This window comes from Lissotriton vulgaris, chromosome 1_1 (assembly GCF_964263255.1).
Source record: "Lissotriton vulgaris chromosome 1_1, aLisVul1.2, whole genome shotgun sequence".
Taxonomy (NCBI): domain Eukaryota; kingdom Metazoa; phylum Chordata; class Amphibia; order Caudata; family Salamandridae; genus Lissotriton; species Lissotriton vulgaris.
In genome coordinates, this window is record NC_141685.1 from 445,228,047 (window position 1) to 445,250,895 (window position 22,849).

The following is a 22,849-nucleotide window of genomic DNA, read 5'->3' on the forward strand; positions in this document are numbered from 1 at the left end:
GACATTGCAGCTAACCGAAAGTCACTCACACAGGTTTCTTTTTTCCATATACCTGGAGTCAAGGACTTCCTCAAATATTTAAAGAAGGTTTACCCTCCTGTAAGGTCATCCGCTCCTTCATGGGTTCTTAATGTGGTTCCCTCCAAATTAATGAGCCCTCCCTTTGAGCCCATACACAAGGCGTCACTACCCACCTTATCTGGAAGACTGCCTTTTATTGGCGATCACCTCTGCACGCAGAGTCAGCTGAGTCAGTGAAATCCAGGCTCTTTGAGTAAAGGAACCTTTTCTGATTTTCCATTCAAACAGGGTGGTTATGAGAATACATCCTAGTTGTTTACCAAAAGTCGTTTCGGATTTCCATATCAATCAGACTATTACTTTACTTACATTTTTCCCAAACCCTTCCACACTACCAGAAAGGGCTTTACAGTCCCTAGATCTTAGAAGGGTTTTACCTTGACAAAACCAAAACAAATAAGACCGTCCGACCATTTGTTTATAAATGATGGTCCAATGCACACTGGTTTACCTTCTTCTTAGCAAACTATCTTGAGGTGGATAGTCTCTTTCCCTTGCTTACCAGTTAGCCAACAAGCACCTCCCTAAAAGACCTATGGCTCATTCTACTAGGGGTAAGGCCACCACTGCTGCCCTGCTTAGAACTGTGCCCGTTGCTGAGATCTGCAAGGCTACCACATGGCGATCGGTGCACACCTTCGCTCACCATTATTGTTTACAATCAGATACTCAAGCAGATGCCCAGGTGCAGCAGGCCTAGTTAAGGAATCTGTTTTGGTAATGCACGAAAATTGAAGCGGGCAATGAATGGTTGCACTGTCAGACAGTACACCAAACCAGCCACGGTGCGCTGAAAAACAGTTTTTAGAAATATTGTGTAGGGAAGTAGAATCTGCTTTCGTGGTTATTCTCACTTTTTGCTGATGTTATTCAGTTGTATGACTAGTCTGACTGGGATCCAGATAATCAGTACCCCAGTCACTGTGCTCTCTCCCTAAATTTGACAGTGGTCAGTACTTTGGTACCTTCCCAATTGGCTATTGGTGTACCCTTCTAAGTCCCTAATATATGGTACTGAGGTACCCAGGGCATAGTTCTCCTCTGGGCTTCAGCATGTATTGTGCCACCCAGGAGAGTCCACTTAAACAGTGACTACAGGCCTGCCATTGCAGCCTGTGTAAGCTGGTGCTAGCACCACTTACGGCAGATATGTTTCCTTATATCTGAGGTCACTACCTCCTAGTCACCCCTAAGGCAGGGCTTTCAATCCTGAAGGCAGGTTGCTTGATTATAAGTGGAAGGGTGCCACTTCATGTGCAGGACACCCCTACAAACCCCGGAGTTGATTCTTAAGGCATTGTAAGTGCGGTCAGCCATTTTAATAATTATAGTGGACATCAGTCATTATGAGATGTCTAACTATATAGTGGCTATACCGAACCCGGTCATGTTTGCTATCAAACATGTTAGAATCCTACCCCAAGCCGATTCCAGTTTTGGATGTAGGATCCCATGTACTGGGGGTTCCCCTAGGGTGCCCCCCATGTATTCCTGGTACCAATGTTTCAGGGTCCAACAGCAGGCTAGTGCTGCTGCCGACCACAGACATGTTTTTGCCCTTCTCCTCCTGCTGACCTGAGCTTGAACTGGGGAAGGTAGAATAACAGGTTTCCTGTCACAGGGAGGTGTGACCACCTTGCATAATCTGGTTTGAGCCAGTTCAGGGAGCCTTTGGCTCCTACTATGGCGCAAAACTGGACAAAAGACATGGGATATCCTCCCTCTGTCCAGCCCCTCCTCTGGGGTGGACCCCTGAATCATTCCAACCCTTTCCCTAGGGTACTTATTTCTTACCTGTGGCAGGCTCTTGAGATTCGTCGTGGGTCAAGATTCAAACCCGAAGCCACTTCAACCTCGACCACCTGGGCCTCGCTGGACTTTGCCTGGAACCGAGACTGCAACACAGAAGACTTCTACTGCTCCTGGTCTCGCTGTTCGGCTAGTCTTCTTCATCGTCTGTGCCTGTGCCTCTTCTAGGTTCCTCTCTAGGCATGTGGGCAATAAAGACACCCAAAGTAATCTCCCTTGGACTGAAGGAGTCACTCCCCTGCATCTACAGGCAGCGCAACAAAGCTGACCGGTCTGCTTCTCCTGACGTCCCAGGGACTCCGAAAGGCTCAGCAACACAGTTTGTGGTTCTGCAACTCCCTCGAGGCCTGACCTCTTCTCTCAGCAAGTTTGAGGCCAGTATCCCTCGGCAGAACCGTTGGAACAGAACCCTTGTGCACCGCATGGACTTGCCATTACCAAGGTTTGTTGGCTCTGTACTCCAGAGATCTTCGGGCTACAAGAAACTCTAGTCTCCAGCATCTCTTTCTACTGAGGTCTTTGTCAGCACTGTGGGCCTGCATATTTGGAGAGCTGCTCGAGGTCCTCTTGCGACTCCTGTGCCTATGGCCTGTGGGTCCTCTTGAGGGTCTTCTTTGGCTTCAGTGGGCTCCCTACTTTCTCTGGCCTGCTCTGAGTCTCCTGTACTTGGCGAGTCCGAGTCCCTTGGACCTTGCTGGTCCCAAAGTTGCTCCTTTATTGTTTACCATGTCTATTGCTGCTGCCAAGGCTTTCTGGTGCTCCCGGAGAACACCAACCCCCTGGTTCTCAACTTCCGACATGGAACAGCTCGTGAACGGCTCCTGGTCCTTCACAGCATTGCCTGGTTCTCACAGCTGCAGCGACAACGTCACTGTCCTCACTCCTGCATTTTCCGTCATTGGTAGTCATTGCTCTTCCGTGTCTCCTGGTCACCTCTGAGTGGCGTAGACTCAGCCCCCTCTGCTTGCAGGTTCTTCTCTTCAAAAATCCACCCTTGGATTCCACCTGACTATTCCACCTTCTTCACCAGCTGCATCATTCCTGAAGTCCTCCATTGTGGTCTATGGCGGTTTCCGATGTCAATTCGCACCTGTGCACACACTTTGTTTGCACTGTGCTTCCTGGGGTTTCCAAGGGTGGGGTGACTCTACAACCTTCTTTCTTCGATGGGGTTTTGTCAGGGTCCAATTGGAAGGATCCTTCTCTTTTAAAACGGCAACCGCGACTTTCCCATTGAGTATGCAGTTGTGTTTCCACTATGCACAGAGCCTCCGTGTGGTTCCTGGGTACTTGCCTTAGGTGGTTTTGTGTCCCCAGCTCGTCTAAGTCTCCTGGTCCAAGTCACCACTTCAGTCGCAGTTCGCATTCCACTTCTTTAGTATATGGTTTGGTCTCCCCCTGGTGACAACTGTGTATTGTGCTTACTTACCTCTTTCAATTGAAGTGTTACTGTGTATTTGTGCTGATATCTCCAGTTAGAAGACATACCAGTGTGTTGGTGAGTGTTGGGTAATAAATGGACATATTTTTATCACTACACTGTGTGGTTCTTTTTTGTTTAACCTACACTATATGATTAGATCTGTTAAAACAAGCTGATTTGCACTCCTTCTGGACTAAGCCTGAAGGCTGCTCTCCACAGCTACCACTTAGAGAGCTTTCTATGGCTGTCTAAGACCACTAAAATCACCATAAGGGTTGTCTGGATTAGTGCAGGGTGGCACACTTAAATAAGTGTGATCTATATACTAAGCCAGCCTCCTACATAATTAATGTGTTCCAAAATCGTTATCTGGACCAAAACTTGTCCTGCATTATATTCATACATATTTAGTTAGTATTGAATTAATTAATTCATTGTAACCGGACAGTCATTTCATATTACTTTAACTTTAAAGTTTTTTCTTCATTTGAATTTTCATGTTTCGCTGCAGTTACTTTTTCGATTTATGAAATAGCCTTGTAACACCTACTTCTTAGCATTGTATTTTTAATAACCGCAGCTCTTGACACACGCCAACATTTACTTGTGTTGCTTGGTTGTGTTTCTATTTTGCTGTCAAAGCCGTTCAGTGAGCTCGGATTCGGTTCATAGTCAGCTCGAAAGTGCATGTTGGTTGCCATGCTGCTTTGTCAGATTGTCTAGATTGCTTGCATGCAGGATGCCAATGTTTTTCAGCTGATGAGTAAACACCTGCTCCACTACAATCATGACAGCAAAAAGCGCGGCGCATGAGCCAGGACATGTTTTCCAATTTAACAGAATTCATTAACGGGCACACCGAAGCTTATTCCCGCTAGCCGGTTAGACTGGTATGTTTATGAAAAAAATAAATTGGTTATCCCTTGAAGAGCCAAGTATACGAAGTGTGAAAATTCAGTGTGTCCTCCGAAGCACCCCTGAAAAGCATGACTGCGCCGTGAGGAATTTAAGGATTCTGCCGTCTGATTTGATTGCCGAATGTTTGTAATTTTGTGTTCCGTTTGTGTTTTTAGGTGGGAGATCGGATTATCAGTATTAATGGGCAGCCGTTGGACGGGCTCGCTCACGCCGACGTGGTTAATCTGCTGAAGAATGCCTACGGCAGCATTATCCTGCAGGTACGGTGATAAGTGCGGCGCGCAGCTGCGCGAGGCAGATAACTGCAGGATGTTCAGAGACTGAGCACCGCACACCCCAACACAGATGAGTGCTCACTTTGTCGGCCATGTTGAAAGCAATGTATTCCAATGCTTTACTTAAGAAGCATTTTCCCATTGAGAGAGAATGTGAGCATGATTACACGGATGTACGACGAACGTAACAACATCACACTGGTGCAAGCATCATTCCGTTTGTTCAAGCAGTTTTTTATAAAGTTAGTGTCTCTCAATGCTTTTAATTATGTGCGCCTCCAATTGAACTGTAAAACTGAAATTCTTTCTTTATGTTTTGCTAATGTTTGACTGTTCAGATCTGTTTTTACGCATAGCTGCCAAGGTTTAAGATTGCTATGTGTGACATTTTCAAAATGTCAGTGTAATTATGAGTGACATTTCAACGACTAGGAGTGACACTTTCTCACAAGCAGAATCAAGCAATGAAGATGAGGGAAACGTATGATTATCAGAAATTACACCCATTTGAGCAACAAGAAACTCCAAGAACATCCTAAAAGTGCTGCAAAGCACTAGAAATGGTCTCTGTCCACATGGGACCTGGCCCAACAGGAAGGATGTGTGAGGCACCAATATGAACAAGTTACCTACGAAGCCATCTCAGTTATCTAAGTGTCACACTGTCTCAGCTGACACGTGCACAGACAGACTAAACAGCCAAGCACCATTCTGCATTATCTTCACAGGCTGAGGCAGGTGCAATAATCTCCCATACAACATAGATGATAGCTTGTTGCTGTCAGAAACCCGTTTTAAATTACCACCTGCAGTTTCGAAAAATAAACCGCAAACTTAAAGGAAGGCACAGAAACGCACACTTGGTTACAGCTATTATCATTCTTTTAGCACTAAAGTGACAGTGGAAGTGCATCATATCGCATACTGCATACATGCTGTTTTGAACATGTCCGATTTTTAACATGCTGTAGAATACAGCCTGTTCATTAAGACATCACATGACATTCACCCCAGACTATGTATGTAAACATTTCTTAAAGGTGGAGGTAAAGGATGAGATGGAAAAAGAGAAAATGAAGGAGGGAAAGGAGAGAGAAAGAGGGAGACAATGGGAGCAGGGAGAGGGGTGAGAGGAGAGGATGTAGACAAAAGGAGGAGAGAGGGAAAGAGTTAAAAAAGAAGGTGTATAGGTGAGATTGGAGGAGAGAGAGATGTTCAAAAGCAGAAATGGAAGGGGAAATTCAAATGTGTGGCACTTGAGATGGCTATTGCAGCAAGTAAATGTAGCCAGACATGCACTGGACACCGCAGTTGGATTAGAGCTAACATCTCAGTTAAGGAATGGAACACTGGTGCGCTCTTCTGTGAATTACTGTACTGTTCCCTGGAAGCTGGCGAGTTCCCTGCACCTTCCGAGTACAGTGATTAGTGTCAGTGGGCGCCCAAATGTGAGTCAAAACGTGTTCCATCATGCTAGGATAAACTAAATGCTTCTGCACATTGAGGTTGCCATGGAGTGGTGAGCAATAATGGTTCAGGTGCGAAAAGTAAAAATTTATAGGTTTGCTTTCTGCTCTACATTTAAAGAGACTGTGTTGGCAGTCGGAGTTTCAGACTTCTCCTTTGAGCCGGTGGAAATTGCCCTCGCACTGACCTCTTAACCAGCTTCTGATAGACAAATCCAAGGATACCAGATCACAGAATGCCCATTCTTTAGAAAAGTATGCTGCATGCATTAAAATAATTTTTGAAAACCTTTCATACCGCTGTGGGGGTTGCAGAAGGCAGTAGCAGGATGACAGGTGCGCATCGTGCAGGTATCAGTCGGCACGACTCGGCAGACCCACACCCTCAGACTCAACCCCGAGTCACTGCTTCTCAGTTATATTTTTCAGCAGAAGCCAAGCGGCCTTGAGGCTTCTAGAGCAGCTGCTGGCAATTCTAGGCCTGTGGCAACCCAGGGACCTGAGTGCAGCCTGATCAGCTCTGTGCCTGCCAAGCAGAACTGGAGGGGTGTGAAGCACAGGAGAGCTCGGAAGGTACAGGTCTTCTCACTGAGCCTCCCCCTGGACATGGGAATGCTAGTGATTAGGGAAAGTCTTCAGGGGAGAATGCAGCAGGCGGTTGTGATCAGGCGAGCAAGCTTCAGCCCCTGTACCCCGTCGTGTGTGTCCGCCGGGGCTGAGACAGCTTCCCGGGCAGACACACAGCCGCACCCGAGCACTTCACAGGTCTTTAAAAGACCATTTCCTTCTTAATGAGGCATTGTTGTTTTTCAGCCCTTCTTAGAGGCCCTTCATCTCCGTTCTGCCTAATTCTGGAAGAATCTGCCCCCTCTAGCTTCACCCGCAATTTGGATCTAGTTGTGCCTCTGGGTGTGAACAGTCGTGGAGAACAGTGAAATTAAGGTTATTCACATAGTGAAGGGGTTCAACATCATTGCCATAACATCAGCGCATTTCATTTTTCACTCCTACGTTTGAAATTGAAATAGGCCCACTTCACCTTTCATCCCAATTAGGCAGAATGCGACAAGAACAGTTTCAAACATGGTAAAATAAATGCTAAATAAATTAGCAATAGTGCAACATGCAGCCATGCTAGGGCACTTCTTTGAGTAACAGTGCGTTTTGTATAAGACCGGCACCCACTGTGGCAGCTGCGGATCGCGCGCTCACTGAAGGAATTACATAATCACACACGCACACAGTCCGGTGACTGCAATTACTTATCTAAGTTGCAGTAACTCGAGCTACGGCAACATTTACCAATTGCCACGTCACGTGCCTCCAGAGTTTTCTGGGCCAGGCCTGGACTCGGGTCAAGGGAAAGTGCTGGCCATGAATGCTGCCACAACCGTCTGCCTCAGTCTCCGTGCAATTCAAAGTGCTGCTTGATTGACGTGAGGCAGTGAGAGCTCCGGTGCTGAAAGATAATTCGCCGTGGTACAGCACGCAATGGAGGCCTGGGCAGGTGAGCAGCAGGCAGTGCTGCGAGCGCCAAGATAGCGTCGGCGCCTGCGCACCTTTAACCAGCCAAAACCGTTTGCTCCCAAAGCAAACTCCCCCGCCTTGCAAGCAGGAATTGACATCTCCCACTGCCATGACGTCAGGTTGCGTGAAAGCCGCGCGGAGCAGCGGAAACCACCTGAAACATTGTTAGCCTTCGAGCAGCCTCAACACTCTACAAGACTCAAGCCTGCATGGGGAACAGCTTGCGCTCCTCAGGAAAGGTGCGCTGCCAGCTGGCACACTTTCACTGACTCCATGATATTTAGGCAGTGCCAGGGATGCTGAGATACTACGCAAATGCGTGACAATGCATTTCACTGCGGTGATGCGGATTACCACACTGAAATGCATTAGTATCGCGCCTGATGCGTGATACTTGGCAGGACGGGAGATGTATTCAGCACGCCACAGTTTTTAAACCAGAATATCAAATCATTGAGTTGGATTTCAGAACATGGCTGTGAAAACCCAGAACTGTGGCTGAAGCGGCTCTTTTTACCCTTGGTTCACTTCTTAACATTTATCCCTTACGTCCAACCATGTAGTTAGCATCAACATAAAAATGTACCCAGCAGATACATAAAAACATTAGTGCCTACCTGCAAGTCGGATACTGGCCATGCTCTGCATTTGTGGCTCATATGGGCGGTAGTTTCAGTTTAAAAATCTATATTTGATCTCCGAAAACGATCATGAAAGCACAAGATAAAAAATGCACACAAATAGCAAACAGTCCCTCAAAATATACCACGTAATGTTAACATTAAAATTCAAATTAAGAACAACCATAAAAAGATCAATAAAAATACATATATTTGTGCATAAGGGACTGTCAGTAAAATGCAGACTTTCACACCTAATTTCCCTCCAAAGACTTTCTACAACGGATGGTCATATTCAGGAGACAACAAACACTACAATAGATATCGGGGTTATTTAGCATCTGAAGATATATTAAAGCTTCTCTGCATTTTTGAAAGGCTGACATTTTCAAGGTGTGTTTAAGGCAGAGTTTAAAACATTTCCGATAAAAGCAGCAAAAGAAGGTAAAATGCAACAAAGATTGCTTTGCCTTTGCTGTCGCAGGAGCAAGGAGGTAATAGGCTGTCCCACACCTTCGCCATGCCAGAGAAGCACAGTAAGCGCCATACCGTTCCATACCTAAATCTAAAAAGAAAAGACCTCTCCCAGCGTGTAGGCTCCAGAGTAAGGTACAGTGCTATATCTCCAGTTGAGAGCATGAGGTAATAATTATGAACAGCATGTTTACTGTCTGAGTTCTTTGTGCAAAATTAAATTCATGAAATCTGGACTTGACCACCTTCTTAACCGATTTGATAATGGAACTAGGTGCAGTAAACATTCCAACTGGACCAACGGCAGCAAAAGATTTGCTGAGATAGTTCATAGTTCAACCATGGAATGAAAAGGCCCTTTACCTGGCTAAGACAGTCCGCTTTCACTGCTATATTAAAACTTGCTGCATTGTTGCTCCGAACACTCGCCACCCAAAGCTGGAGGGGAGCCAATTTATTGGCATCTGAAACATCATCAAAATTCAGTTCAGTGTGCAAAGTTAAATTAGCTCTGGAGAGCGGGGGGTTTATCAACTGCCTAAAAATTCTATTTTCTTCTCTCTGTATGGAAGAGACGTTATGGTGTCCCCACATCCCTGCTCCATGTGTTGCTGTAGGGACACATTGCATTTTATAAACCTTAGGAAAGGTGAATATGGTGGCCCTTCCATCTTTCTGGGATAGATTAATAAGAGAACCTGCTGCTCTTACTAATCTCAGACATGCTGCATTCACTTGTGGCTGTCAGTAATTTCCTGAATCAAACACCATGCCCAAATAACAAAAAGTCAGTACTACGCTAAGATGTTGGTCATTTAGCTTTAAAGATGTAAAAAAAATTCCTACCAGGCCCACAGGCGATTAAAAGGGATTTCCCAAAATTAGTGTTCAGGTCAAGGATACCCACAAATGACACAGAAGATTCAATTAAAATATGCAAGACATCGGGCATCCTAGCCATTAAAACTGCATCGTCAGCATATAGTAATGCTGTGACAGCGGAGTTGGCAACTTTGTGCACATCCCTGGTAGAGCTAGAAGTGGGTTTTCAGATCAGTGTATAACAAATAAAAAGCACTACTGCCAAAACGCACCCCACTCACTAGCGGAAAGACATCTAAGAGTTCCCCAGACTGACCATACTGTACCCTTACCCCTAGATGCTCATGAAGGGTGTGTTAAAAATGAACCAAAGGGGACTTCTAACCATACTTTGATTGACTTCTGCCACATTTTACTCCTGTTCACGCAATTGAAAGCAGATAACAGGTTCATGAAGGCCATATACAGTTAGCAGTGCTTAGCGATGGTATACCTACTGCCAATCAAGTGTAAGTTCAAGCACTGCTCCAGTGTACCTAGCCTAGGAAATACATTTTATTCAAAAGATTTATTAAGTAAAACACACCAATGTTAGAAGATACTGAGTAAAATGTCCAAAATAGTCCTGAATTGTTTTAGATTAAAATTATTGTTCCTGGAGAAGGTACATTTTTTAACAATATGTCGTAAGGCTGTCAGTGGCTCCAGGGCCAAAGGAATGGTAAGATAGCAGGTGATCATGGTCATCAGCAGAGGCCCGCATCCATACAAATCAGCTGGTGATTCGTTTGGTGTTTAAGGCCTTCCTGCCAACCATCAAAGGGAGACTCATGTAAGTTCTCACACATCACACCACCGCCATCTGGTACTAAAAAAGCAGGGTGGGTGAGGTCCTGGGTCCTGTGCTAGGAGGCTCGCCAATGTCAGCTACAACCGAAGGTGGCGCAGGGCATCTTCCAAAGATGAGGCCCGATCTTTTCATCACTGCTGAGAACGTGAAGTATCAACACATTTCATGTTGGAGTGCCTAAGACGGCTGTCTCTCAGATACGCATTCCAGCTAGAGTGGGGAACAGGGCTCTTAGCCTCCTGCTGCTCCCTCTCCTGCCTTGGATTCTGAAGAAGATCAGGAAAGATTAGCCCCAAGTCATCTTAGTGGCTCTTTATTGGACTAGGAGAGTGTGGTACCTGGGACTTCTGGGCTTTAGCACCTTTCTTCTGATCAGGCTGTTACACCTGTCGGCCTTAGAGTGGTCTTACCCCAAACTTTTTGCCTTCACCCTCCTATTTTGCTAAATTTGTTTTTGTTGGCCATAGGACTCTGTGCACTTTACCACTGCTAACCAGTGATAAAGTGCTTGTGCTCACTCCTTAAAACATAGTCAAATTGGATTACACTTGATTGGCATAAATTAATTTACTTATAAGTCCCTATTAATGTGGAACATTTTTGGCTCAAAACTGCTCTGTGAACCGAGAGGAGACTTGGACCTGCTTGTCTATGTGCCCAAGTTGCCTCGCTGGACGGGCTCTCTTCACAGCAGCTTCTGCTACATTCTTCTCTGCAGCACCGAATCTTGTTCAGTGGTTCTTCACGAAAGGGGTATCCAGCCTTGTGCAGCCCTCATCGGTTACAACCTCGTGCTGTTGGAGATTTTTGACTTCCAAAAAAGAGACTAAGTCCCAATGCAGAAATCTTCAGCGCAACTTCGTCCAGTAGCTCCCCGACGACGACACCTCTCCCTCGGACACCGCCTGCAGCTTTATCCTGCTGAACTCCTACCTTCTCAGACTTAAAAAAAAAAATCTTCCCAGTCCGATGTAAGCACCGACCGGGCCCAATCAATTTCTTGTATCTGACTCAGGCTCCATCGCGGTTGGCCATATTTTTTGATTTTCACATTGTCTTACGCGACTAGATGTCTGTAGTTGGTGTTTTGATCTTTTAGGCACTAGTTTTTACCTTAAACTTTAAGAATTCTTAATTCTCGATTGTTGTCATTTTGGTGTCAATTTAATAAAATCTACTCTATCTTTCTAAATTGTTGTGGGATTTTTCATGTGTTTTATTTTCACTTTATTACTGTTTGTGTGCTGCATACATATCTTACACATTGCCTCCAAGTTAAGCCTGGCTGCTTTGTGCCAAGTTCCCAGGTTAACTTAGTGACTTTAGTGGGTCACCCTGAAAGGGATTGTGGCTGTTGCTTGAGTAGGTTTAAAACCCACAACTCAACTTCTTACAAACTGCTACTTCGGGAGGGTCGTCTGTTGCAGCAGCAGGGCACAGTATTGTATCTGAGTCCGTGCAACCTAAACCTCCATGCAGGGCAGTTGTTCTCCTTTGATCTCCCTCCCTTGGTCGTTAATGTCATTAATGCAGGCAAGTTCACTTCCAGGAAATATGTATATACCGGGTGCTGCGATTAGTTTGCAGCTTTGTGTGGAAACTGCCACCTGGAGCCATTGCACTTCAAACTGTTGGATGTGCTGTTGTTTGTCTTATCTTTTACTGAGCAGGTTCTTGCACTGGGCACTGGTAGAGGTTACTTGATGACCTACTTGGCGTTTCTACATTTGCCGGACCCACCATTCTTGTTTAAATCACCCATTGTGATGTGTTTTCTTAAAGGTTTGCAACAACTTTTTCAGCCAAAGCCCTTGATGATGCCACAATGCCACAATATGGTTCCCATTTTCCTTGTGTGTACCGTTTTGAACCAATGAACAGTTCAAAATGGTCTTCCTTGTTGCGATAACATCTCTACGCCAATTGCGTGAGCTTTAGGCCACTTTCAATAGTCTTCTATGCTAAGAGCTGCTATGCATTGGCTAAGATGCAGCTTCCAGAAGGTCTGAGGTCTCGATCCACCAGAGCTATGGCTGCTACCACTTCATTGGCATTCTGAGCTGAAAAAAGAAAGAAACTTACCTGCTGGTCGCGCCGGGTGCCAGCAATAGCCTTTCCTCCGTACAGGAACCAGGAAGCAAGCATCCAGTCTCCCAGCCAAATTACAACACTGAAGTGCAGTGTTACGATTGACCTGAGCACCATGGTTCGGTGCTCAGACAGGGAATGGGACCCTGGGCATGTTCTCCATCTAGGCTGTAATGCAGCCTGGGTGGAGAACATTCAAAGTGGGTATGACGTTTCGGGGCTGCAAAACCTCCATGCGCATGAAGGTGCAGCCACCACCCTGTGACGCGGGCTGCCCAGCCCTGCCCCGCCGTTTCAACGGCAAGCTCAATACAAAAAATATAAGGATAATAACAGAGCGCTATTATCATTTGATTTTTTTAATTGAGCTTGCAGTTAAAGTAGTGGAGCGACACTCCACCGCCTTCTCAACCAGGGTTTTAATAACTTTTTTCTTTTCTCCTTATGTTTTCTCTTTCCTGCAGGTCGGACCCTGAACAATGCCCACAGTAGGTAGCCCCCAGGGGCACCAACTCAGTGTGGGGTAGTTTGTTCAATATATGTTTCTTGTCCTGACGAAGCGCCACGGATCCTTACGCCCACACCATGCACAAAACATGTTGGTACACCTTTGAGAGAGTGACCTGAGATAGGTTTCCCCTCCCATGACTTATAGATACTTCCTCTATCTGGTCTGAATATACTGACTACCAGGGTTGTTTTTTTTTAACCCTAAAAGGGTGATCCCCTCATTAATGAATAGTGCAGGATCCACCTTATCAGTTTTAACCCCTAATCACACCGCACTACTCCACATCACGGATCACCTCACTTTCACTCATCCTATAGCAGCCTCTTAAAAAGATCTCTGCTGAAGTGACCCTTCGGGGGACCCGTAGGGTATTGCAGCGCTGACTCGACAAGGAGCACTGCCCTATGATGAAGCATGACATCCTCTAGGAGATGTGTGAGGGCAACATGAAACAGTCCTGCTGACTGTCCTCATCCTTGATCCTGGTCCGGACATTCTCTACCATTTGAGAGACCCTGCCTCCTTTTCTTAGGAACATTAGCCCATTTGTTGAGTCTTGGATTAACTATAGGAGCACGGGCTCTGGACCTTATAATAAATCTCCCTGTCCCCCCGCACCCCTTTCTTTGAAGCAAGGGATCTCTTTGATACGTAAGCATATGTTTCACCATTAACATCAAGGTCATGTATAAAATTATATTCTAAAATAATACTGTTTCATGAGCCAATATGCCATACAGTCTCATATTGCCTAGTAAACTGTTTTGGATAATCCTTGTCTCTGTGTCCTTAATAGAACTCACCTGAAAACCTAGGATTTCAATGGCTTGCTTCGGGATTAAAACTGATTAATCCGAGTTTACAACAAACCCCAATTTCTGCAGTAATTGAATTGCCCAGCATAGGTGCAGTATCTCGGTTCTCTTCTCTAGAACCATAATGGTAAGATCATCCAAGTAGACAATCCGGTGAACTCCCCTAGCCCTTAAAGCTTCCACTACCTGCCTCATGAGTTTTGTGAAACACCATGGGGCTGAGGACATGCTAAAGGGCAGTACTTTGAACTCTTAAAAACTTCCTTATCATTGGACCTGGAGAAATCTCCTGTGAGGAACATTTCAGGTTGAATCTGGCCATCCAGTTTCTGCACTGGAGAAGGTCCTGTAGCGGATGGATGCCTTCCCTCTTGAAATGCCTGTAACCGATCTAATGATTGAAGTCACAGAAGTTTAAAACAAGAGGAGATCTTTCTCCTTTCTTTTCCACCATGAAGATGTACTGCAAACCCTCCTGGGAGGAAGCTCCTGTGACATATAGCATTTTTGTTCAGAAGAGTTTGTATTTCCACGTCTACAACACTCACCTAAAGCTGGTATTTTTCCACTTATCAGTGTATACTTAAAACAATAATTGTAAAAGAAAGCACTTTAAAACGTGTTTAGAGCTGTCTAAATGACCCCTGACTGATAATTAAAGTGAACAAAGCCAGAAAGGCTATGTTAAAAATTAAAACAGGTTTATAGTTCTATTCAAGTATCATGTATGAAGTATCATGCAGAAGCTTAAAAAAGTGATCAAATGCCCAGTATTTTCCACTGGGAATGGTGGCTACCCCAGTTTTGTGTAGAATACAAACACACATATTTGAAATTAAGTAGTATTCGTTTGTATTTGACAAGTGACGGTGTGCTTCTCGGCCCAGAATCAAGACTGAGTGGAATGTTTGCGCAGTTTTGACACCCGCTACAGGCACGCTATAAAATAATTGTTTATATTATCAAGCAGTACAGCCTCACTGTTGTGAAAGGTCATGTGATTATGGTCACTGGTGTGGAAAGGTTCATTATCTGTTTGTCCATGGAAAGATGTTAACGAGTTTGCACACGCTGTTTGGAAATGGGAGATTAGCGTCTCAGCAGAGCAGTCCCCCATCTCACTGTCTACACGTCCCTGAATTTAATCAGCTTCCTGCCGGTGTTGTAAGGAGATAAGGCGCGATGTGCACCAGTTTGTTCATCACAGGCTACTTTCTGGCAATGTTTTTTTATATTCGGCATTTTGTGTTTAGAATAAAGGACAGAGTTTATACCTAAAGCATCTTTTTCTCATCACCTGGGGGCAGTATACAAAAACCCTGGAGTTAAAGACCCAGGACCTTTGGCAGCCTGGAATTCTCATATTGTGAAGCTTTATCTTTGTTAATCGCTGTCACCAGCTGTTGTACATATAGGACTGGTGTGTATCCGTTCACTTGTCCCATTGACACGTGCTATAGAGACTAGGACAGTTCTGGCATACGGCTTGGTTTGTCATGGCACAGAAAGATGGAATGCCAATATGTAGGGGTTGGCAGACATAGAGCATGTTTTTTTTAACACAAAATGTTATCGTTTTCCCTAATTGTCATTATATCACATATGATCCAGGAGTAGTAAAGATTGTGCAGTTAGTAGTCTCATTGCACATGTTATTGCAAGCATAACATTTCAACTCATCACATATATCTCACTACGAACATTAAATGATGCAGAACCCATACCTGAAAATATAAAACACTGTGATTGGTATTGTTTTTTAAGAACGATTCGGAGCAATACTCTCAACTTGACCCCCCCCCCCTTTCCCACCCATAAAAGAACTTTACTATGAACTCTTATTTGTAGATGCTGGTCTGCGCGGTCCTTACTTCACTCTTGGAGATAGGCCTCTAAGGGTCCTAAATGAACAGTGTGGAGGGGTGGGGCCGGGGGGGAGCCAAGGGGGCGGACGGGGGAGGGGGGGAGGAGTGATGGACTGGGAGAAAGGAAGGGCCAAAGGAAGGAAGACAAGGAAACAGAAGATAACAACACTGACAGCACTCTGCTCTGGGAGCTCAAGGTTAGTGGACCAGTCCATGCATTTACTCCATTGTCTTTGTGGTGGAAGTTATTTGTAGAATTAGGTGTGTTGATCAGTGGGGGTATGGGAGTGCAGAGTGGTTGGTGGGATTAGTAGATGACCTTGAGGAGATTTGCTATTGCCAGGTTGCAGGATAAGGGATGATAGTTTGGCACTAACATCACCCTTTTCACCTTGCTTTGTGATTAAGCAGGGTTACAGCACAGAAGATACAGGGTATCCTTAAATCCTGGTGATTGCTTTATCAATCGTGTCCTTCCAACTGGGGTGGGCCAGAAATGCATCTGAAAGCTGGTAAATCAGAGCCTTGCATGCACAGGTGTGTCATAAAGGGCACCTCCCCATCATACCCTGTATGTATGTTCAACAAACAGGGTTCCTCAGATCTGGTGGAAGGCATTCTCTGAGCTGGCATTCTCAACGCATATGGACAATATTTATAGGGCTTCAAAGACCGTCAATTCTTTGTCTCTTGGAATACTCCACATCAGTCTCTAGTGGTGTTATCTGTCTTAAGATTTTGTACTTCCAGCCAGATCCTAGGAAAATGGCAACAACTTCACTTGTGATGTGAAGAACTTGTTTGGTCTTTAAATCAAAAAAGGAAGTGTAGAGGAAGCGATAGAATCACCCTCCTGGTAGATTCATATGAACAAAGAGATTCTATCAAAAAAAGTGCAAGTGTTATTTTTAAGGATTTTGTTATATATTGAAAGGGAGGTTGGCTCTTCATCGGACCAGTGGGATGAAGGCACTATGTGCTTTTAAAATACCCCTCACACACTAAGAATCCCTTAGTGTCATGCTTCATCATGGGGGTCTTCCCGTCCCTCTACGGGGCGGGGCGTGCTACGACCTACGAGCTACGCGGGAGCACTTTAATTTTGTGGTGAAAGACTATGTGTTTGTGCAGTGACAGTGGAGGTAGTGAGGTGTAGGGACCTAGTAATGTGATTAAAAAAGTTAAAAATTCCCTGACAGTCCCCTACTGTCTGATCATCAGGACCAATGGTGGTCCCTACTGGGAGGTACTCAGTTCTAAGTAGTTTAGCCTAGAGTCCTACAAACTGATAGCAAAAATCGGCTGCCAGTTTGTGCTTCAGAGCATGAGTTGGCCCGTTGTGAAGCTTGAAAAAGAGAATGAAAAAAGACGCAATGGTCTCTGCAAGAGAAAGGAAAAATAACAGAATGAAATGTTACATTCATAGCACATGGTTAGACTAGACCTTGTCATTGAATTTTTAAACTTATGCATATCGTGGCAAAAATTAGGAAGATAGCTATTACCAAATATGGTCCTGATGATCAGACAGTAGGGGACTGTCTGTGAAACATGTCGACCCGGTAGTTGCTAACAGCCCTACCTCACAACCCCTTTTTAACATTCCCAGCCAGGGAAGCAAATAAAATTATTTTTTCCACTAGCCAGGGAATTTTTAACTTTTTTAATCACATTACTAGGTCCCTACACCTCACTACCTCCACTGTCACTGCACAAACACATAGTCTTTCACCACAAAATTAAAGTGCTCCCGCGTAGCTCGTAGGTCGTAGCACGCCCCGCCCCGTAGAGGGACGGGAAGACCCCCATGATGAAGCATGACACTAAGGGATTCTTAGTGTGTGAGGGGTATTTTAAAAGCACATAGTGCCTTCATCCCACTGGTCCGATGAAGAGCCAACCTCCCTTTCAATATATAACAAAATCCTTAAAAATAACACTTGCACTTTTTTTGATAGAATCTCTTTGTTTATATGAACTTGTTTGGTCCCCAAAAGACAAGACTCTGCAGTGGCTCAACATGGGTTTGTTCACGCAAAGATCGCTGAGTGACAATTAAGCAGTACTGCTGCGACTCTCACCTATCTTCTACCATCCTTTTCAAGGGCAATGTCTCACTTTTTCTCCAAACCACCCCTCCTGAGGTTCCCCCCAGCAGTCAAAGAGGAGATGCTTGTGAGGAATGAACAAGACCATTCACCCAGGCTCAGCAGAACCAGCTGTACAAATGACCTTATAGGGATGCATAATCCCATCTCTGATTCATCAGAGGAGACTCACTACACTTATTTGTGTGGCACGCTTTCTCTGCACTACCATAATTGGACTCAAATTATCAGTAATGTTTGATTCCTTTTGTGTTCAAGATACACTTTCTTCTAGAGTTTCCCCAGTTTCCTCCTCAATAACTTTCACAAGAGATTGAGAGGTGCCTAATTTTTATAGCAATACAGCCTGTCCCAACTTTCAGAATGGACAGCAACAGAGGTAAACTATTTTCCCGTTGCCCCAGTACTTCTATATTTTGTTCTAACATTTTGGTGGTGGGTACTTGATCCAACTCTTTTGTGGGATACATTTTAGGCCTGGGCCATCTACAACTCTTGATCACAACTGACTGTTCAGAGTAGAACTTAGAAGCTTATGCAAGGGGCACTTGTGTAGGGTTACATTGCAGAGATCAAATGTGTCCCTCCACAAAAAATGTTCAATTTGCAGGCAATCCTCCTAAACACTGCAAGCTTTTATATGTTATCAGAACCAGGCTGCTGTTAATGCCTCTACACAAAAACAAAGCTTGCATTTACTTCATAATGAAAGGCGGCAGCCACCCACCCTATATCTGCCAGCTTTCAGTAGAACTGTGGGAATTGGAGATTGAGCATAGAATGATTTTGCAGGACTCTTGTAATGCTTTGATTATCTGATAGAGATTTTAGGTGCAGATTCCTTACCTTAGAATAGCCCTAGATGTCAGACTGGATCCAGAAGGTATTCAAGCAGTAGTCCTGCGTGCGGGTAGGTGGTGTCATTCAACTCTGCGTCATCTGGTCTTGGAAGTGTTGTACTTGGTACATAGACAGACACCACCTTGGCATGCTGCTGTCAGTTCTTTTCTTTCTGCACCAGATAGTGCTGATCCAGTCTGAGCTACCTCTCAGTCACTTTTTGACTGCTTTTTTTGACATTTCATTGAACTTTTTGGAGGTTTTCTCCTGGGGTGAGGTTATGTCACCCAAGGAACTTGCTGGTTTTCTACCCATGTAAGGCTTGTCACAGACAAATATGTATTTGTGGTGCTTGGAGCCGGGCCACAACTCCCAAGACCTGCGAGGACTGTAATACCATGCATCCCAAGGCACTGCGGGAGCACTCCCCAAGCTCCTCAACGCTTGATGTTGGTAGACTCTGCGACATTCGAGGTCCCTTTCACATGGAAGTTTCCATGACTGTTTGAAGAGCCCTTCTGATAGTCTCCGTCGCACTCCAAGTCATCGGGTAAGTGCCACAGACACCAGAAGTCAAAGAGGTCTTTGACTTTGACACATCCATCAAAGTCTTCTGACGAGATGCGGGAATGTCGGCACTCTAGGCCGTGAGTCGGCAGACCTGAACCCGGGTCTGCTCTGCGCTTCCCGATTTTCCCAGAGCTAGCCCTTCCCAGCTGAAGGAGTTCTATGAGGCCATGTACCTCATATTTAGGCGGCCTGGCCCCTCTGGGATTACCTTTGGGCCCCATGGGCACAGGAAGGGCCTCTGCTGGATCAACGCCGGCGAGACCTCACGTATCCCCTGCTGGATTCAGACTGAGTCTTCCTCAGCTCCCGATCTATTGCAGAGGCCCCTGGCGCAGCTGATTCCCTTAAGTGGTGCCACCCCCGTCATTAATGCGACTTTGACACGGAGCCTGATGGGCATCGTTCAGTGCCGACTCCGGGTCCCTGCTTTTCGGAGCAGAGCCAGTGCCTTATTTGTTTGATAGGCATGGAGAAAAATGAGAGCGGCCTATAGACCTTTCTGGTTAAGAGCTACCAGAAGTGGAACAGCCTAACTGGTACGTGGAACTGGTGGAGGCCAGTGGGTTAGACACTTAACTTGACATTGACCTGATCTCTCAGAGGGAGCCTCTTTTGCAGTGGTGGTGCATAGGGTCGCTGAGGTCTTGGACCTTCATTTGCCCACAGTGGCGGTCAAGACGACCGTCTTCACAGCGGTGCTTTAGGTGGGAGTCTCACCATCTTAACTTCTACTCCCCTTCAATGAATCCCTAAGAGATGTTCTTCTTGGGACCTAGGCCAATCCCTGCCCAGGGGCTCTTGTGCATAGGACCATTGCCTGCTGCCATTGCCCTTCTCTTGGGGATACCATTTTCCTTACCAAGCACTCACCCCGGAAAGCTTGGTTGTCCAAGCATCCATGTCCAGATTTAATCCAGGCGCGTTCCCTACCACTCCCCCGGATAGGGAATCCAAGTGGCTGGATAACTTTGACAGCCTAGCATTGCGGTTGGTGAGCACTGCATGATTACTAGGCCGTTATTTCCATATGTTATGGTATGGGACTCGATCGTGCAAGTGCTGCGGTCTTGGAGGAGACCCGTGTCATACTCACCCTGGCTACTGCTGATGGGTGAAATGCAGCTACGTTTACCACTAGTTGTGGGCTCGACACAACTGACTGACTGGACAGAGCGATTTAATTGTCAATGGCCTTGAGGCGCCAGGCCTGACTTAGAACAGCTGCCTTTTTAGGGGATGTCCAGGTTGTCTTCATGGAACATGCCCTTTGATGATTCTCTCCTTTTGAGAGAAAAGTCAGATTAAGCGCAGGTGTGATTTAAGGACATCAGAGCTATGGCCAGGTCTTTAGGCTTGTCTGCCGCCCCTCGTAACCATCAGTCTGCCTTCTGCTCCTTTCGTGGCTCCAGAAGGGGCTTCCAACGGCGTCCATACCCTCTCAGGCATCACAGGAAACAAACTTCTCAACCTTTTTGTGGCCCAGGACGCGAGTCACACAAACCACGTGAGACAGGCAGCCAGTGGTCAGGTCAGTCCACCACCCCACAGTCCACCGTCTCCCTGGCCGCTGCTGACACTAAGTCTCTTTAGTTCGCCCTCCAACCATCTTTAGCACACAGTGGGAGGCAGGATACGCCATCACCTGCAGGCAGTCAGTGACATCCAGTCCCCTGGGTCTATCAGATTGTCCATACGGGCTACCCCTTCCCCTTTGTGACTATCCCACCACCCATGCCACTAATGTACGATAGGCAAATAGAAGACAATCTCTCCTTGTTCCGTCAATAAGTGAAGGCTCGATTGGCAAAGGGAGCCATAGAGAAGGTGCCTGCATCTGAAGTAGGTTGTGGTTGTTATTTCAGTTAGTTTTTGGTAAAAAAGGAGGACAGAGGATTTTGTCCTATCCTACACATGCGCCTTCTCAAGCTCTTCTTGAAAAAGGAAAAGTTAAAAATGCTCACACTCGCCCAAGTTCTGTCTCTCATGAACCATTGAGACTGGATAGTGGCGTTGGACTTGTTGGATGCATATTTACACATTCCCATCATGCCTGCCCACAGAGTTTAGCTGCCAAGAGCACTTTCAGTTTGCCGTGATCCCTTTAGGGCTTACCAGCGCCCCTCGGGTGCAGCTCATTTTCAGAGGTTGGTGTTCCAGTCTATCCATGCCTCGACAATTGAAAGCTGGCTAGCACCAGGCAGTCATCTCCCACCTTCAGACTTCGACAAATGTCCTGCATTCTCTGGGGTTCACTGTCAACATGCCGAAATCACACCTGACTTAGTCCCAGATGCCCCCTTTCATCGGAGCCATTTTGGACACAGTGCAGTTTTGGGCCTATCTGTCCAAGCAGCAAATCCAGAATATTCAGGTTATGGTTCTGATGTTTCAGCTTCTATCCTGGATTTCAGTGTGACTGACTTTGAGGCTGTTGGCCATCATCGCCTCCTTCATTTTGCAGGTTACTTATGCCCATCAACATATGCATGCTCTGCAGCGGGACTTGAAGTCACAATGGGCACAGTATCGGGGGAATCTCTGCGACATGGACCAGATCTTGAAGGGAACTGTGAAAGATCTGCAGTGGTTGATTAACGAAGCACAATTGGGTCAGTAGCAGACTCCTCGCCCTTCCCCAACCAGACCTGACTGTAGCTACAGATGCATCACTCCTGGGCTGGTCTGGCCATCTGGGAGAGGTAGAGATCAGAGGATTCTGGTCTCTTGTAGAGTCCAAGCTCCACATAAACCTGTTGGAGCTCAGGGCGATTCGCTTGGCATTAAATGCCTTTCTTCCTTCAACCAAGGGGAGGCTGGTGTATGTGTTCACATACAACACCACCACCACGTGTTACTGCAACAAAATGGGTGGGTAGGGGCCCGATGTTGTGCATTTCTGGACATGGCTGGAATATCGGGGCATTTCCCTGGTGGTTTAACATCTGGCAGGCTCTCTCAACACCAGAGTGGACGAGCTCAGCTGAAGATGCCTAGATAATCTGGGTTGTTGGTAGAGTATAAAGGTTACCCATTTCCTTATACTACATATCTTTACATGTACTTATAATTATTGCATTAACTAAGGAATTTAAAATAATATATGGTAAACACAACTTAAAATAAATTATTTTATTTTTTAATACCTTGTTTGGTTTCTTATCTCTTACTTGTTTTGATGCATTTTGACACTGATTGTTGTAATAAATATATTTGATAAAATAAGCATGTCAAATTGATTTCAGGTTGTTGCGGACACAAATATTAGTGCTATTGCTAATCAGTTGGAAAATATATCTACTGGCTTGAATCCTAATTCTGCGGTTGAGCTCCATTCCGAAGACCCAGAGTGAGTATTTGTGGTGCAATTTCCTTTCTAGCTTCAGCCTGTTTCATTCTTGTAGTAAATTGCATAACTCGAAATCTGCAACCTGTCAGTCGTACATGGTCATAAGTGACCTGAATATAAACCTGTCCTCTATTACGTTAGTGTTGAATGGCTGCTGCGCACTTCTCCTGTGAAAAGTACTCTTTTAGTGTCCTTTCTAGAGGCTAAAGCTTTGTTAAAGCCAGCCTACCTAAACCAGCCTATCAAAAGGCAGGTCTAGGCATACATCTGCTCAGCGCCACGAAACCCTTGTGTATCATAGTGCACTTTTCTAGTTGTTTCGGTATTTTGTTTGGACTTTCTTTGCCTCGGCTTGGTAGTGTGTAGTTCATATATTATCCATTTTGGATCTTTCATAGATTCATATGCTTGAATCATTCCTCGTCGTCGAAGTGGGAGCCG

The 22,849-nt window shown here is 45.5% G+C and overlaps 1 protein-coding gene across 6 annotated transcripts in view; it reads left to right on the forward strand.

The window, feature by feature from the left end:
- Positions 1-22,849, forward strand: part of PATJ (PATJ crumbs cell polarity complex component) — a 1,366,227-nt gene that overhangs the window by 1,238,918 nt on the left and 104,460 nt on the right. For all 6 annotated transcript variants that reach the window (XM_086953328.1, XM_086953320.1, XM_086953345.1 and 3 more), the window contains 2 exons: positions 4,387-4,491; positions 22,305-22,408. In XM_086953328.1, the coding sequence (XP_086809454.1) occupies positions 4,387-4,491; positions 22,305-22,408 (209 nt within the window). The remainder of the gene's footprint in view (positions 1-4,386; positions 4,492-22,304; positions 22,409-22,849) is intronic.